The following is a 17,523-nucleotide window of genomic DNA, read 5'->3' on the forward strand; positions in this document are numbered from 1 at the left end:
TTATTTTGAAATTTTTAATTTTTAAAAATTTGAAATCTTATCTTCAAAACTCTATCCCTTAACTCTAAACCCTAAATCTAAATTAGTCTTATGGTTTATATGTATTTTCACACTTTAATAAAATTATTTTTGGTCATTTTTTATTGAAAACTATTTTTGTGATAAAAATTTTAAAAAGACTATCCTAAAACATTTTTCTAAAAAAATCTAAGAATTATTATTAAAATATACTAAATTAGGTTTAACATATTTCAATTTAGAGTTAGATATTCTCAAAATTAAGGATATCCTTGTGTACGTGTTCACTTTTGTCTCGTAAATAGATAAACATTAAAAGGATATGTGATTTAACGGTCGAGGTTAGATGGAAAGTAAGATAGTAATAAGTGGGTGGTCTTATCATCCATGATAAAGACAAAACCAAGCCAGCTGTAACTCGGTTTGCTTTCACTGGTACCACATAAACACATAATCGATTATTACTTAGTAATTAATATAACTAAAAATAGACAAAACCAGTCGTACTGCTCCAATATGTTTGTATTTGTTGTACCAACATACAAGGAGAACACAATAGCCAGCGATAGAGTCATAGAGACAAATAACATGTTGCTTCTCTATAAAAACGATTCTAAAAACGCAACTATTTATGATTGGTTACCAACTTGCTTTAAGATAACTATTCCAAAACGTAATTAACTATGCAATCTATTGACTGATTATCAAATCAACTATTTATTGTTTTCTTTGGAGTTATGATGCTAAACTGGAATCTGCATTCCTGTCTTTCTAATATCATTATGACATTTCTAAAATGTAAAACAGCTATAGTTGCCTGGTAATGCTATTGCAATTAACATAACGTATCACACGATTATTTGCAGAACATATTTAAAATACACATGGTATATAGTATGTCATCAGATCTCACCGAAAAAATGATTTGATCTCACACCCAAAATATATAGAGTTAAATCGACTTGTAACCGACATATCACACATGTAAAAAACCACAATAGTGCTATTAAGTCTTCATTTCAATCCAGAAGTCAGAGCGTCTGATTTAGTTAGAATCTCCATTGGAGTCGGGAAATCTTAGCAAAACTCCAAGCCAACTTTGCTTAAACCCTTGATTAACATTATCAGGATCCAGTACTAATGTTGTTTATTTGGACGTATGATTATAATTTTTTTTTTTTGAATTATGCATGGATATCCTGGACCACTTTCACGTGTTACCACGTGCCGGTTTTCTATTTTTCGCGATGCCAAAATATTAAATTTTCAGTGACCAAAACTTTAACTCTGGTAGCTTCACCATATTAAGCTTTTTTCTTTAAATTAACCACCACCAAACCACAAATCCTGGTCTGTGATTATAATCTTCGTTGTATACATATAAGACATTGTTGATGTTTTTTTATCCAGATGTCTAAACTTTTTTGTTTATTTATTTCTATATTATTTGTAAGACAAAATATCGCGTGCTGGTGTCAAGTATTTAACCTAAAGCTCGATAAAACTGTATCAGTATTGGTCTTATATTAACAACGTACGCTTACAGATATCAGATATTTATTAAAACTATTTTAAAAAGCGTCTCAACTTCATATATAGAGATTTGTTGCTGGGTGACTTGAAGTTTTAATTTGTTGGTATAAATGGTTGGTATTGCTACCTTATCATCTAGGTTAAAATTCGCATAATCTATGATGATAACAAATTTTGTTTGCTATTGTACAATACCTATGATGCTGATCCTTTAATAGGTTTGATTTGCTTGATTGCTTGAAAAGTATGACTGTGGATAAGTAACTAGATATGAAAACCAAACTTTCACAACAAGTTCAAATATATAAAAAAAATAAAAGCAAAAACACACATACAACTAAAGTGAAAAGAACAAAAGAGTTTTGACAACGATGAGAAAAGAGAGCAAATGGAATACGAAACTGAGAGATTTAAAAGTAGGCCAAAGGCATATCGTTATCCGATCCAAACACAAAGGTGCAGTACTTTTTAAGCCTCTCCATATAGCATGTTCCTCAATTTTTAGGTAAATCAATCTTCTGAGATGTTGGTACGATTATTTATCATATAGTTGTCACATATCACTCGTTGAATATCGGTCCCAGCATCAGCATGTGATATGGCTGTATATATTGTACAATGCAAATATAGCTTACTATTCGTTTAAAAACGCCTAGGGTATTCTAGATTCTTCCTACACTAGCCAACATCGGTTTGCCGTGCGATTGCATCTCGGTAAACCGTGGGCAGAGAATTAGGCTTTCATTGTTCGCACGTAGTTTTTGCGGTTACATAAAAAAAATTGTTACCAAATTAAATTTTGTTTTTGTTTATTATTTTTCAAACATCAGGTCATTTAGAAGAAAAACATAAAGCTAATTAAAACATACAACGTTTTTTTCTGGAAATAACAACATACAAAATAGGATGTTAATCAAAAATATACTTCACCTCTCTTACTTTTCATGTAAGCACAGCGACTTTTTTGTGATCCGTTAACATTCACATCGATCCATCAACGGATAGCCTCAATTGCAGGTCCACATTTCTCTATACCTATGGTTTCAACTTCAAGCAACCATCTATTGAAGTGTCAACTGATAAAGTAAGTCAAGTCATTAGTTATATAAAAGAAAATCCATTAGTTATGACAAATGCTTCTCCTTAAATCGCCTCACATTATCACCTGTCGGCATAGCAAGTTGTACCATTTGCTCATAGATTGATTCCATCTCGATAGCATTATATTGTTCCTAACTAGTGATCTAGTGTCTCTCTTGTCTCATAGAACACTAAAAGATCAATTCCCTCCGTTTCTTATTTTCCCTTGGTTCTTTTCATAGCCACACACACACACAAGAAGAAGAACCAATTTAGACGAGATATAGGTTTAACATTTGCACCAAAAAAAGTTTAGGCAATATTTAGGAAGATTGTTTTTATAATTTGAGTAATCATGGCCGATGTCTAAACTAGTTGCGAAACCTGTGGAAGACTCTCTTTTTTTTCTCTAAGGATAATTATATGTTTATGGCAAACTCTCGTTTCCATTTGGCATCCATATTGTGTTATTTTGTTCGATATGGAAGATCAGATTTAATATTCATAGGAAAAATGAATATCTTAAACCGCAGGATTGCATAATTATTTTATAAATTTGGTACTCGCTATAGACGAAATTCAGTAATTATCCATCCACACCCACATGCAAAATTTGAGAAACAAACAAAAAGTTTCTCACCACATTATTATCTCACTCACATGAATCCAAATCCTCCTCCAACCTCACATTATTTAACATTATACACAATAATTTTCTCAATAAAAGAAAAAATAATAACATAGACATATGTCACCTATGTCTATCTATATATACATCCTAGAAAGACCACCTGTGTATGAATTATATAACCTTAAATCCAGAAAAGCCAGAGACTATTACAAGAAAGAGCATATTAGTCTGATCATTTTCCACAGACAATGATGTCCTCATCATCATCTGCCACCGATACTATAGCTAAGCCGCCGCCGTCGTCGGCTGTTGAGTCTGTCACGTGCGACACGTGCGGTTTCGCTGAGGAGTGCACGCCGGCTTACATCTACCGTGTCAAGGAACGCCACAGGGGACACTGGCTTTGTGGGCTCTGCGCGGAGGCTGTGAAGGACGAGGTGGTTCGATCTCCGACAAGAATCTCCGTAGAGGAAGCTCTTCGCCGCCACACAACGTTCTGCCACCGGTTTCGTTCATGGAGCGCCGAGGAGGAGGAGGAAGATCCTATTGCAGTCATTGGAAGAATTCTACGGAGGAGTCTCGATGACTCTCCTCGGAGAACCACCACGAGGACGAGCTCAAGCGGAGCTTTGCCTGGGATCGACGATGTAGCGGCACGACGGTCGCTTCTCCGATCTGGGAGCTGTTTCTCGTCTCTCTCTACTTGATTAAATATGTTAGGTGTAAAGTTGCATTGCTTTTCCTTAATTTTTGTTAAAGATTTGTTATTTTGTATGACGTTAGTCTTTCTTAATCAGTGATTCAGAGGAGTTAATAAAATGGTCAATGACCAAAGCATTCTGTGATCTCTAGATTTGCAGTACTTACGTTTTTTAACAATCAAATTACGGTTTTCGGGATTACAGTAACAATGCAATATGTAGTACAGTACACGTAGTTAATGAGTTTGTACCAACGTACGTAGCAATAAAAAGAATAGGTTGAACCCCAAATACTGTACGTATAGCATTGGTCTTACATTTAACGTTTTTTAGTTTTTTTGAAACTTGCTAGAATGTATGTTAGTTGACAAAAAGAACACGTTAGACTAGGCTGATAAAGAATACACTTCAATAATATAGGTCGTTTTTATATCAATTTCAAAAAAAAAAAAATCCTAGATAACAACTCTGGACTATAAAACAATACTATCTAGTAGCTAGGCATCTACTAATACATATACTTCTCAACAGGCAACTTTAATTCATCAATTTTGACGGATTATATACGCTACAGTTATCATTGAATCATATATATATATATATATATGCAATCGCCACAAGATCACTAGAGACAGTTGAAAAAATAAGAGAAATAATCATATAGGCCACATCTTATTTCTCAAATCACTAACACAAACTCATAAATATATTATGCTAGCTGATGCATATGTCTCAGTTCTAACATCTTCAGGGTTCCATTTTCTGTGCCTTTATACTTTTATAGCCATAGCAATGTCTGTATGACATCCACTTAGCCCTAATTAGAACAAACTAAAATCTAATATTTTAGATTCAGTCAAAGTAGTATGTATATGCATCTGTATAAACAAAAATATGAAATGTGTATGTCAAATGTGAATGCATGGCACCTGCGGATATGTCCAGCTTTGGTGTGATGAAGAGACCCAAGTCTTAACATCACTTTCCAATTGGTGTGGCGCATTGGGTCCTTCCTCTTCACTTTGTTGCCCACTTGCCTAAGACACTCTAACTCGACATTTTGTCATCTATTTGTTTTTTAATTGTTTCAAATTGAAAGACAACTCCATGTTCTTTTTGTTTATATTCTTAATTTTTCGGCCACTTTATGTTGTTTTGAGTTAAAAGTATCTCGAGCCCCTTTCACCAATATCTTTGAGTGTACCCACCAAGATTTGTATCTTTATCATTCCATTATGATAACTGTACACCTCTTAACTGATAACTTTAAAAGTATGTGAAGCCCAAGCTAGGGTTAAATTAAGTTTTGCTTTAATAAGAAACAGTCCTAGGCATAAACATATGAAATGGTAGAAGAAAAATAGATACAATACTAGTGAGAAGAAAAAGATTCTGAGTCGACCAACCCTGGTATAACTAGGATAGATTTAAAAAAACGTGCAATTAGAATTTGCCTGATTTGGAAGAAAACGAAGATCACAGCGATCTTCCTACTACGGAGGATTCTCCAGTGCTTTCTTAGATATCCCAAATCTCTACATGTCAAATTGATGCGTCATGGATCAGTAATGGTAATGTCAGTGATCTAGGGTAGAGTCTTAAGGATCAAATGGGCTCTGAGTATTTTGGACTGCGGGCATGCAGTAAGAGCCTCTCAGCTTTGCATGCTAAGATGGAATGTTTACTTTGGACAACCTCATGTATGAGAGACAAGAGGATAACCTCGATAAGGTTCGAGACAGACTGCTTGGACCTAGTGGACATGACTAATAATCTGATGGAATGGCCTACATTCGCGACGGAGATTGAGATGTACCAGAGATTACGTGAGGACTTCGAGGATGTGAGCTTGACTCATATTCCTCGGAGTAGGAATGGTCGGACGGATACACTAGCAAAGGAAGCAAGAAACAAATGCTATATTTTCTCCCATATAGATCAGACTCGGGTAGAAAGAAATGCTCATTGGAGAATCGGCTCGTCTGCCACCACTTAATCTAAGTTTAAAAGGGCAGCTGATAAAACAAAAAAAAATTTGCGTGATTTGAAGTCTAATTATCTTGATTATGATTTTCACACCTAAAGTTTTCCAATATCCATAAAAAAGGTTTAGAATATCTATAAATGGACATAAAGAATGTCATGCAAGTTCATATTCTAACCTTCTGAATAATATCCAAAATTTTCAGAAAGGATTAAACCTTCATCGGATGAGATACAATATATGTTGATAATATTTGCAGCTTTTCTTTTCCAGTTTCTAAAAGAGTGAAATGTTACACGAATAGAAAGCCTTGCTTATTAGAAAGCCCACTGGACTATAGTGTAAGCCCATATGGATACTTCACTTTTAAACAAAGCAATAACCAAAACAGTTTCATTATCTCAGAGAGCTCAAAGGAAGAAGAAAGGTCGCGAAGAAGATGATGCACATGACCTTCTACTGGGGCATCAAAGCCACAATCCTCTTCGATTTCTGGAAAACCGATTCATGGCTAAGTTACATCCTCACCTTACTCGCCTGCTTCGCCTTCGCCGCGTTCTACCAGTACCTCGAGAAACGCCGCATCCAATTCAAATCCCTTTCATCCACTCGCCATCCTAATCCCCCGCCTCGCGCCGGCGTTTCCGCCCCTCTTATCCCCAAATCGGGCACCAGATCCGCCGCCAAAGCTGCGTCGGTGCTGCTTTTCGGCGTCAACGCGGCGATCGGTTACTTGCTGATGCTCGCGGCGATGTCCTTCAACGGAGGCGTTTTCATCGCGATCGTCGTCGGGTTAACCGTCGGGTACCTCGTTTTCAGATCTGACGACGACGGTGCTGACGTGGCGGCTGAGAATCCTTGCGCTTGTGCTTGATTTCGGATGATTCGGTTTATGTTTGTTGTGTTTGATCTATGCCACGTGTTTTTTATTTCTGTATATTTTTTTAATGATGATCTGAATGCGTTTCTGGGTTTAATGATGTGTATGAACTTAATGATGTGTAAGATTATCCCGTTTTAATCGCATGATTGAGCTATATATATATTCTCCAGATTTAATATATAGTTTGTCACATATGTTATGGTTAGTATACTTGGTATATAGAAATGTATTTGGTTTCTGAAACTGATCAACAATTAGTGGATTCGCCATTGAATATTAATCAGTGTTGCAGTGATTTGACTATTATCATGTATTCATGTGATAGATATCCTTCTTCATCGCCACCATCTATTATTATTATTACCTGTTTTCATTTATTGTTAATTTACTATTCTCTCTTTCAATTAATTTCTACGACTTTTGGAAACAAGTCTTGCTGATGTAAGTAAGTTGGAGCTCAACTAATCCCATGGGTGGATGGGATAGATCACTGGAGGAAGACAGAAAGTCATCTTCAACTGGGCCAACCCCCAACTCCAGCTGGCCCAACAATAACACATAAAGAACCATCTTACATGGGTTCGAAGTGAGGCTCCACTCATCGACTCTTAAACCTTCCCTTTTTTTTTGAGTTAGTGTGGGATCTTCAACTTTAGTTCTGTTTTTAGTTGCTCTTGTTTCAGTTGATGTTTTCATCTTGGACAATATTTCTATTGAATTCAGACGTTAAAAAAATCAGGAAATCTGGTATTGTTCCTATATTTACAAAGTCATTTTTCTTCTTTATATTCAGGGTGAGATCATTTCCATGTTTAGACCATTGATTTAGTCGCTTTTTGAACTGAAAATGTGAACATTATCTAAAATATTAACTCAAAAGAGAGTTGATATTCTTTTAATAAGATTACCAGGAGTCTTTTGTACAAACAATATACATTTGTTATATAATAGTATATAGTACCCCACCGAATTAATGGTTTTAAAATAAATAAAATTCAAATATGAAAGAGAAATGGAGCCTTAAAAAGGCCAGAGGAAGGTAAGTAATTATCCTTTGTCAGCTACCATAATTACTGTCTCTGCCACCTCCCCTTCCTCCTCTTTCTTCTTACTCTCTATAGGGAGTCTCTCTCACTAATCTCTTTCTTACTTTGCATTGTTTTTATCACTCGCTGCTTCTTCATCTTCCTCTTTCTCTCTTCACTGCATGTTTGTCTCTTGACTAAAACTATTCTCTCTGGTCTTTATACTACCTGTAAGGTTTAACTCCTTATAACCTTAGTTCGTTAACACGTTCGTTATCTGCTTGTTGATTGTTTAAGAAGAGATTAAACTAAGCAATAAGAACACACACGAATTTAACGAGTTCCCAGCCTCAAACTGGTACGTCTCGTGGGAGACTGTCCTCCCAAACTTCACTATGAATAAGAGAGTACAATCGATCACGATTGTGATCAAGCTTGTGTATATGCAAGCTCTATATCTGAGAGTAAACGTAAAACCTTACAGCACAAGAAAGTCTATCAGGTGTTTATATAGCTAGCAACAATAAACCCTAACTTCTTGCTTTTGGGCTTTCGCAGGTGACAACGGAGACAGGCCCATCCCATGCAGCATGCACTTAGACTTGGGCTTAGGCCTACAACCAACAATCTCCACCTTGTGGGCTTGAGCCCAACTTCCACCAACCCTAATGCCATCTCCGTGTTTCTCTCTCTCTTGTCCGAAAACGCGATCTCACTCGCAATCTTCTCTCTCTTCTCAATCCCTGTGAAGTCTCGATCTTCTCGAGCTTGCTCCGGCGGTGTTCCTCTCTTCAGAGCTCCACCGTCTTCTGTGTTGCGAGGAATCTCTCAAGACTAGATGGATCCATGTTGAACCCGTCATTTCTCTTCCTCGTCTGTGCAGACTGATCTTGACGTCTTCGATGAGGCTTGACGAAACGAGCTTCGATTCTGGCCAGGAACCGCGTTTCTCTCCCCTCTGAGGTCTAGATCGATCGCTTCTGCCTCCATAATTCGTCGGCGTCAACACGAGCAACATCATTGAGTCTCCTTCGTCGCCTATCTCCGGCTTCGAAACTCCTTCGATGCCTATCTCCGGCTTCGACCATATAGCTCAGGTAACCTTTGAGCTTCCTTTTCTCTTTGATTCTCTTCTCAATTCGCTGATCTTTCTCCAACTTTCAGAAAAAAAAAAAATATTGTTTCTGACTCTTGGCCTTTTACAGCTTCTACCGAGATGATATCAACTTTCCACAAGCTTCTTATATGTCCGAAACAACTTCTTCTGCTCCAGACTACACACTTGTCCCTGAAACTCCAACAAATTTCAGAACCTTCCTCTCCGATGCTCACTTCTTCGGCTTCGGATACTCCACCTGCTCCAGAACACTCGGTAATTACTCAATCAAACTCGCTCTTCTCCTTTTGATTTATATAATTTTATTAGAATCTCACACTCCCTAGAACTCCACCGTATTGATACTAACGAGTCCTTGTTGCTTTGATTGTGAGGTGTTGGCTTCTACTTCCGAGTGCTCCGCAGGTCCCAGTCTCCTCATATCACGTTGAGGATACCCAGACACACATCAAACTTGTTTCCAGGTACTCCTTTAGTTAGCATGTCTGCTGGGTTTAGAGAAGTATGAATCTTAGAAACCTTGATAGTGCCTGCTGTGATGTGATCTCTGATGAAGTGTAGCTTGTAGTCAATGTGTTTAGTTCTTTCGTGATGCACACTGTTCTTAGCTAGACTGATAGCGCTCTGTGAATCACAATGAATTTCTACTGAATCTTGCTCGAAACCCAATTCGATGCAAATGCCTTTAAGCCATAAGGCTTCTTTGACAGCTTCTGTGAGAGCCATGTATTCAGCCTCTGTGGTTGATAAAGCCACCACATGCTGAAGCGTGGATCTCCAGCTGACTGTATTACCACCAACCTTAAACACATATCCTGAAACAGATCTTCTTTTATCCAAATCTGCTGCGAAATCTGAATCACAAAACCCCTGAATATCAATCTTTTCATGCTTCGTAAATGTCAAACAACTTCCAGCTGATCCCCTTAGATATTTAAGGATCCATTTCACTGCTTCCCAGTGAACTCTACTTGGTCTTCCCATGAAACGACTTACTAAGCCTACTGCAAAGGCCAAGTCTGGTCGAGATCCTATCATACCATACATGAGGCTCCCAACTGCGCTGGCATATGGTACAGAGCCCATGTAGTAGAGTTCAAAATCCGCTTCTTCATCACTTAAACTCTTCATCTTGTACTGGCTGCTAACTGGAGTGATTACAGACTTTGCATCCTCCATTCGAAAAGTCCTAAGTACTTTCTTAAGGTAGCCTTCCTGAGATAGCTTTAGTGTTCCTTCTTTTCTGTCTCTGACAATATCCATTCCAAGGATTCTTGTAGCAGCACCTAGGTCTTTCATTTCGAATTCATTTTCAAGATTCTTCTTTAGCACCTTAATGGCTTTCTTGTCCCTAGATGCAACCAACATATCATCGACGTATAGCAGTAGGTACACCCTGTCGTTGATATCTTTCCCCTTGAAGTAGACACAAGGATCATAGACACTTCTGCTAAACTTCTGTTCTTTCATGAAACTATCAAATCGCTGGTTCCATTGCCGTGGGGATTGCTTTAACCCATACAGAGATTTCTTAAGCCTCCATACGTAATCTTCCTTCCCTTTTTCAATGTAACCTTCTGGTTGACACATATATATCTCTTCCTCAAGTGTTCCATTTAAAAATGCTGTCTTTACATCGAGTTGCTCCAACTCCAGGTTGAAGTTGACTGTGATTGACAACATTAAGCGAATGGAAACATGCTTCACCACAGGAGCAAAAATCTCATGATAATCGACTCCTTCTACCTGGGTGAATCCTTTTGCAACCAGTCTGCCTTTATATCTAGGCTTTTCAACTCCTGGTATTCCCGGTTTTCTCTTGAACAACCACCTGCACTCGATGACTTTCTTACCTTCAGGTTTCTTTACAACCTCAAAGGTCTCATTCTTCTTTAGAGACACCATTTCGTCATCTGCAGCTAGTTTCCAGTGCTTCCAGTCCTTGCTCTTAGTTGCTTCGAAATAGGAACCAGGTTCATCTTGCTCTATATCTTCAGCGCTGGCAAGAGCATAAGCCACAAAATCTGCGTTCTCAAACCGAGACGGGGGTCTGATTTCTCTCCTCTGTCTGTCTCTTGCTAAGATATAGTTGTCCAAGTTTTGCGCCTCAGAACTTTCTTGGTCATTATCAGCTCCCTGAGACTCACTTTCAGCTTCGGAGCTTTCTGAACTTTCTGTCTCAGAGCCATCATGTTCAGCAGAGTCTTCATCATCCGTAGAACCTTTATCTCCATTAGTGTTGAGATTACTAGGTCCCCTTATCAAGTCTGTGCTGAAAGATACTCGTTTCTTCTTCTTCTTTTCTTTAACTTCCTCAGAAACTGAGATGTCTTTGAATACTCTTTCTTCATCGAACACGACGTTTCTGCTTATGGTGCATTTTCCTTCATCTGGGATCCAGACGCGATACCCTTTAGTTTCAGGAGGATATCCCATAAAGACGCCTTTAATAGCTCTAGGGCTCGTCTTATCTTGTGTCACATGCACATAAGCAATGCTTCCAAACCTCCTAATATGATCAAGGCTTATCTTAGAGCCTGTCCAGATTTCTTCAGGAATTTTAAACTCTATGGATGAGTTCGGTGATCTGTTGATGAGATAGACAGCAGTAGATGCAGCATGATCCCAAAATTTCTTCTCCAGACCAGTCTCGGATATCATACATCTAACCTTATCCATGATCGTCCTGTTCATTCTCTCGGACACTCCATTTTGCTGGGGTGTGTAGGCACAAGTCTTATGCCGTTTGATCCCAGCTTTCTTGCATAATTCATCAAATCGATTGTTACAGAATTCCAAACCATTATCAGTTCTCAAACACTTAATTTTCTTCCCTGTCTGATTTTCCACCAATAACTTCCACTCTGCAAACTTCTCAAATGCTTGATCCTTGCTGTTTAAGAATCTGATCCACACCTTCTTAGAGAAATCATCCACGAATGTAATGAAATACTTGCAGCCTACTTCAGTCTCAGTGTTTGAAACTGATCCCCATAAGTCGCTATGAATATACTCCAGAATCCCGGAACTCTTGTGCTTTGCTGTAGGAAAACTAAGCTTGTGAGACTTTCCTAACACACATGTCTCGCAAAAATCTAGTGAGTGAACTTCCTTCTCACTTAGATACCCTTTCTTAACTAAGATGTTCATGCACTTCAAGCTCATGTGCCCAAGCCTTGAGTGCCATCGATTTGTTAAGTTTACTGAGGTCCTCACCACTGCAGCTTCTCCTTTAATGACTTTGCCTTGAAGATAGTACAAACCATCCTTGTACTTTCCTGAGATAACCTTCTGTTTTCCTTTATAGAACTGCACTTTGAAATCTTTTCCTTCATAATGGCAGCCATTCTTCTCAAGCTGTCCGTAAGAGATCAGATTCTTTGTCATTGAAGGAATGTATCTCACATCGGTGAGAATGATTTCAGACTCATCTGAATTCAGTATCTTCAGTTTTCCAATGCCCTTAACATCACTCTGCGTGTTGTTTCCCATCAACACCGTTCCCCCTTCACATTCCTGTAGATCAAATAATGATTCTTTGTCTGGGGTGATATGGAACGTACACCCTGAGTCCAGCACCCATTCATCCTTTGTAGACACGGTGCTAGCTGTTAGAATCATAGGTTCTCGTGGCTTAGTAGTCACGTTTACCGATCCAGGAGCTTTAGGATGTTTTCTGTCTGGGCAATCCCTTTTCCAGTGGTCCTCCTTTCCACACACGAAACAGCCCTTGCTGTTCTTCGTGTATCTAGGTTTGGACTGAGATCTTCCTCTTCCCTTAGATTTGCCTCTCCCATTAGGACCACTTTTCTTATCTGATCTTCCCCTAGCATCAACATATAGACCTTCTGCGTCCGCCTTAGGTCTTGTTAACAACCCTTTTTCCTTGAGTTCTACTTCCTTCGAGTATGCTGAAGTAACAACCTCATTGATTGTTAATGTGTCTTTGCCACTGCCGTATTTCAGGGTATGAACTAGCTGCTCATACTTGGTTGGGAGGCTCGATAAGATTTGTATCGCCTGATCTTCCTCAGGTATGTTGATGTTGAGACTTTCGAGATCATCCACCAGCTTAAGAAAATCATTCAAATTCTCTTCAATACTCTTGCTTTCTTCCATTCTGAAACTTGCAAATCTTTGTTTCAGGTAGATCCGATTCGGCAAGGTCTTTGTCTGGTAATCTACTTCTAGTGCTTTCCAAACTGCGAGTGCAGTCGGCTGCTTTCTGATCTTCCTCAGTATGGTGTCGTTAACACTCATGCAGATCAGATTCTTGCACCTCCGGTCTTTCTCTTCACTGACCGGTTCAGGTTTGATTTCAACATCTTTACCATCTGCATCCTTAGTGCTCGATTCTGGTTTAGACTCACTTAAGCACCTGTCTAGACCTAGAATTTCAAGCTGACACAGCATCTTGTATTTCCATAAACCGAAATCACCTTTGCCATCGAACTTCTCAACGTCGAATTTGCCTTTGATTGGTTCCATTGACTTGTGATTCTGATTCAAAACTCTTTCTCCTTCTCAGGTACCCTTGCTTTTCTTGCAACGCCCACGAGACTGGTTTAGCACAGACTTGTTCTTAACCTAGAACGCTCTGATACCACTTGTAAGGTTTAACTCCTTATAACCTTAGTTCGTTAACACGTTCGTTATCTGCTTGTTGATTGTTTAAGAAGAGATTAAACTAAGCAATAAGAACACACACGAATTTAACGAGTTCCCAGCCTCAAACTGGTACGTCTCGTGGGAGACTGTCCTCCCAAACTTCACTATGAATAAGAGAGTACAATCGATCACGATTGTGATCAAGCTTGTGTATATGCAAGCTCTATATCTGAGAGTAAACGTAAAACCTTACAGCACAAGAAAGTCTATCAGGTGTTTATATAGCTAGCAACAATAAACCCTAACTTCTTGCTTTTGGGCTTTCGCAGGTGACAACGGAGACAGGCCCATCCCATGCAGCATGCACTTAGACTTGGGCTTAGGCCTACAACCAACACTACCAGAGAGGATCATCTCTAGCGACAATGGCTTCTACTTCAGGCAGTGTCGGGGGAGAAGTAACTGGTGTACCGCCGCTTGCTAAGTCAGCTCTACCGCCGCCTCGTCCGAAGTCTCCGCCGGAGTATCCAGATTTGTACGGGAAACGCAGAGAGGCGGCCAGAGTTCAGATGCTAGAGAGAGAGATTGGTTATCTCGAGGCAAGTTCATTAATACTATTTTTGTTTAAGTTACTAGTAGTATTCCTTCTTTTTTTAAGTACTACTATCTCTCTGTCTTTTTTTAATCTGCCACATTTTGATTACTCTGAGGAAGTGTCCGAATATTTTGAATTTCATGATACATTTGTTTTTATTAGTCCTAACTAAACAAGTGGCATGCAGTACTGTACAATTACTTTATCATTGGTACTCTTAATTAAGTTTTATTGTGTAAATAACTTTGAAAGGGGTTTTAAACAATTACTAGTCTTTGTTTTGTGTGTGTGTGAAAAAAGAGGTTGTTGATTTGCTAAACCTTGGTTCCTACTATATCCAGGTTGGTTTGGACTCTGGACCGTTGTGTGTATGTTTGACAGCAAGTATAGAAAACAAGACATTTATGTTTATTTATTCTCTTAGATACTATAAAAAAGAGTAATTAATTTATGTCATCAGAGATCAGACACATGTATTTCATAGTATTAATTTCAAACTGGTACTCCTATAGAGGAATTAGTTTATGTCATCAGGCACATTTATATCATATTAATTTCAAACAAGTACTCCTACATATGCAAAGACTTTTCCCATTTTAATTAATTGCATGCTTTGATTAATAATTAATTTGAATCTCTGAACAGATTTTAATTTATATTGATTTTTTTTTTGTTAGGTAGAGGGTTCAACGGATCTATTTGAGCATCAATTAAATAGTACTAACCTACTTGCGTTCATATGCTCTTCATTTAACCTTCAGCATAACGTCATTAATTTTCATAATCATAGTTTTTTACTACTTCAAATTTTCATAGTCATAATTACAAAATTAATTAAGTCTCATTCCCTCAAATTTAAAAACTAAGTATTTGCTAGATAAAAACAAAACAGTTTGATCATCTTGTAGATAGTGTGAATTGATTGACGAGACGCCCACTTACTCTGTTGTTAGCATCACTGAGGCGTGTGTGTTCGTTCGTGCATGTGTACTATGAAAGTGAGTGTTTAGTTAAAGCAAGTATGAGAAGTAAAATATAAAGAAAAGAAGAAAATAAAGGTAAAGAAAAAGCTGAATAGATCTTACCCAATAAAAAATTGAATTTGGTTAAGGATCCTTTGCAGTTTTATTTTTTGTTGCTTTTCTATATCAATCAATTTGTGAAAGTCTTTGTCTTTATTGCTATTTGCGTTTGAAAGGACCATATCATTGTTCACCTTTTCTTCATGTTTCTTTCATAGATCTCCCTTATGATTTACTTTCTGTCATGATTTTATAAATATTTGAGAAATGAAATCATTTTTACACTGTATATGTTTGGTTTCTCCTAATATTTTTCGAAATGTGGAATTCTTGTTGTGTTATGTTTTGTCCCATTGTGAACTTAGCTTTTTTCTTATTTTTCCAAGGTAAAATAATACACGTTGATTTAGTTAATCAACTTTATGGAACTGATATTTAGAATGTCATCATTAGCAGGGAGAAATTAAATTCATCGAAGGCGTACAACCAGCTTCTAGATGCTGCAAAGAGTAAGATGATCTCTATGTTCTATAAACATTGCATCAGTTTGTTGTAAAATGTTTATGGAGTCTCATGTTTGTAATATGCTTTTTAACTGTGGCAGGGTCTCTGATTTTGTCGTTGCAAATTCTGATCCATTGATCCCTGCGTAAGAATGTTTCTAGTTAACGTCAATGACTTCACATTTCTCTTACTCTTCCAGCTTTTACAGTTTCGTTTTTTTTTTCTTTTTTTTTCTTCATATGGATAGACAACGAAAGAGTCGAAGACACTGCCGGTTCTGGAAGTGGCTCTGGTAAGAATTTTTACCGCCTGATAATCTTATTTTTCACTGCGATTTGTATTCACTTGAGACCAACGTAGGGTAATTGTCAGGGCCGTCTAAAGGAGCAGGCAACTGCTGCATTGTCACATGTTCTTAATTTCGAATATATATTTTTAAAAGAAAATTTTGAATGTAAATATATATATATCGGGATACTGAATATTTCAAAATAGTTTGCTTACAATATCAAATGCATGTTTGATATACAATATCATGACGTCAAATAGTTTGAGACAGTCCCTATAATTATTTTAAGTTTTTTTAGGCAATGCTTTATCTTAGAGTGAACAAAAATAATAAAAATATTTTTTTACTTATATACAAGTTAACAAAGTGATACTAATTAACTAACTCAATGCAGTAGCTGTGTTCCGTGTTTGAGCCTAGCGAGTTTCTGCTGCTGCTGCCAATCCGAATGTTCGTGCCATCTAAGGAAGCCCAAGTGCTGCAACTGCACAAGTTGCAGCTGCATTGGGTCCAAATGCTGTGACGGGTCATGCTGCTCAAATATCTGTTGTTGCCCGAAACCGAGCTGCCCGAGCTGTTCATGCTTCCGAGGTTGCTGTTGTTCTTGTCCGGACTTGTCATGCTGCATACCCACCTGTTTCCGCAGTTGCTCTCGACCGTCGTGTCTCAACAAGAAGAAGAGCTCATGTTGCAGCTGCAACTGCAAGATCAGATGGTCATCTTGTTTTAGATGTCCCAAGGTACGCCTTTGTTGTTGTTTTTGCAATTGTAAAAATCTATGTTCTAATCCTTGTTGTTTAACTTTCTAAACTTTAATTATTATTATTGTTATCATTGCTATAGCTATATTCTCATATAAGTCATATTTTTTTTCATTTTTTCTTTTATCTGTTAAAAGGGAGGAACTCTTTCTTAATTTTCGTAATAAACTTGTGAATATTTGTCTTTTTCTGCAAGTGATGATTTCTAATTTTCTACCAAGCAAACCTCCCATGAGATATGTCAGTATACAAAATCTGTGAATGTCTGACCAGAGAAAAACAAGATATTAAGCAATCATAACTCTCATGGTCTGACCAATAGCTACATAAGGATCGATCTGTCCATTAGCTTTCTACAGTGTATCTGATCTCCCAAACTCAACAGTAATGATGTTCATTACTCTTTCATTTTGGGATCAACAAATAATATTTCTTCTTTAATTCTTGTTACCAGTTATTAAGTTCAAACTAAATTTGCTCAATGGATAATATACACGCACCCCTGTTCGAAAACGCGGCCGCCTAGCCGCCTAGGCGGCCGCTTAGGCGGTGCTCGGAGTCCAACCGCCGCTATTGTGACCTGATCGGTCACACTAGGCGCTGGACCGCGTTAACATGGTTTGACCGCGTATTATCCGCGTTGACCGTGTAATATTACCAGTATTAAACGCTTAAAACTCAAAAAAAATTGAACTATTGGGCCTACAACAGGTTTATGGAAACCCAATTGCAAGTTATAATGATGGCAACTCTAAATGAGTATTTATAGGCG

The 17,523-nt window shown here is 37.9% G+C and overlaps 3 protein-coding genes across 4 annotated transcripts; all 3 read left to right on the forward strand.

Moving 5' to 3' along the window:
- The first annotated feature begins 149 nt into the window (after positions 1-149).
- LOC103845654 lies at positions 150-4,109 on the forward strand. Its single transcript, XM_009122539.3, has one exon. It carries the CDS (start codon positions 3,511-3,513, stop codon positions 3,967-3,969), a length of 459 nt encoding a protein of 152 aa, XP_009120787.1. The 5' UTR covers positions 150-3,510; the 3' UTR covers positions 3,970-4,109.
- Positions 4,110-6,227: 2,118 nt separating this feature from the next.
- Positions 6,228-7,008, forward strand: LOC103845656 (copper transporter 5). The gene has a single exon (XM_009122540.3). It carries the CDS (start codon positions 6,387-6,389, stop codon positions 6,819-6,821), a length of 435 nt encoding a protein of 144 aa, XP_009120788.1. The 5' UTR covers positions 6,228-6,386; the 3' UTR covers positions 6,822-7,008.
- Positions 7,009-13,982: 6,974 nt separating this feature from the next.
- LOC103845657 (guanine nucleotide-binding protein subunit gamma 3) lies at positions 13,983-16,908 on the forward strand. 2 transcript variants are annotated; one of them, XM_009122541.2, is made up of 5 exons: positions 13,983-14,179; positions 15,654-15,706; positions 15,802-15,846; positions 15,949-15,993; positions 16,385-16,908. In XM_009122541.2, exons 1-5 carry the CDS (start codon positions 14,006-14,008, stop codon positions 16,797-16,799), a joined length of 732 nt encoding a protein of 243 aa, XP_009120789.1. In that variant the 5' UTR covers positions 13,983-14,005; the 3' UTR covers positions 16,800-16,908. The 2 variants fall into 2 exon arrangements, with proteins under 2 accessions (XP_009120789.1, XP_009120790.1); XM_009122542.2 differs by having other exon boundaries at positions 16,388-16,908.
- The last annotated feature ends 615 nt before the right edge of the window (positions 16,909-17,523 follow it).

Source organism: Brassica rapa, chromosome A10 (assembly GCF_000309985.2).
Source record: "Brassica rapa cultivar Chiifu-401-42 chromosome A10, CAAS_Brap_v3.01, whole genome shotgun sequence".
Taxonomy (NCBI): domain Eukaryota; kingdom Viridiplantae; phylum Streptophyta; class Magnoliopsida; order Brassicales; family Brassicaceae; genus Brassica; species Brassica rapa.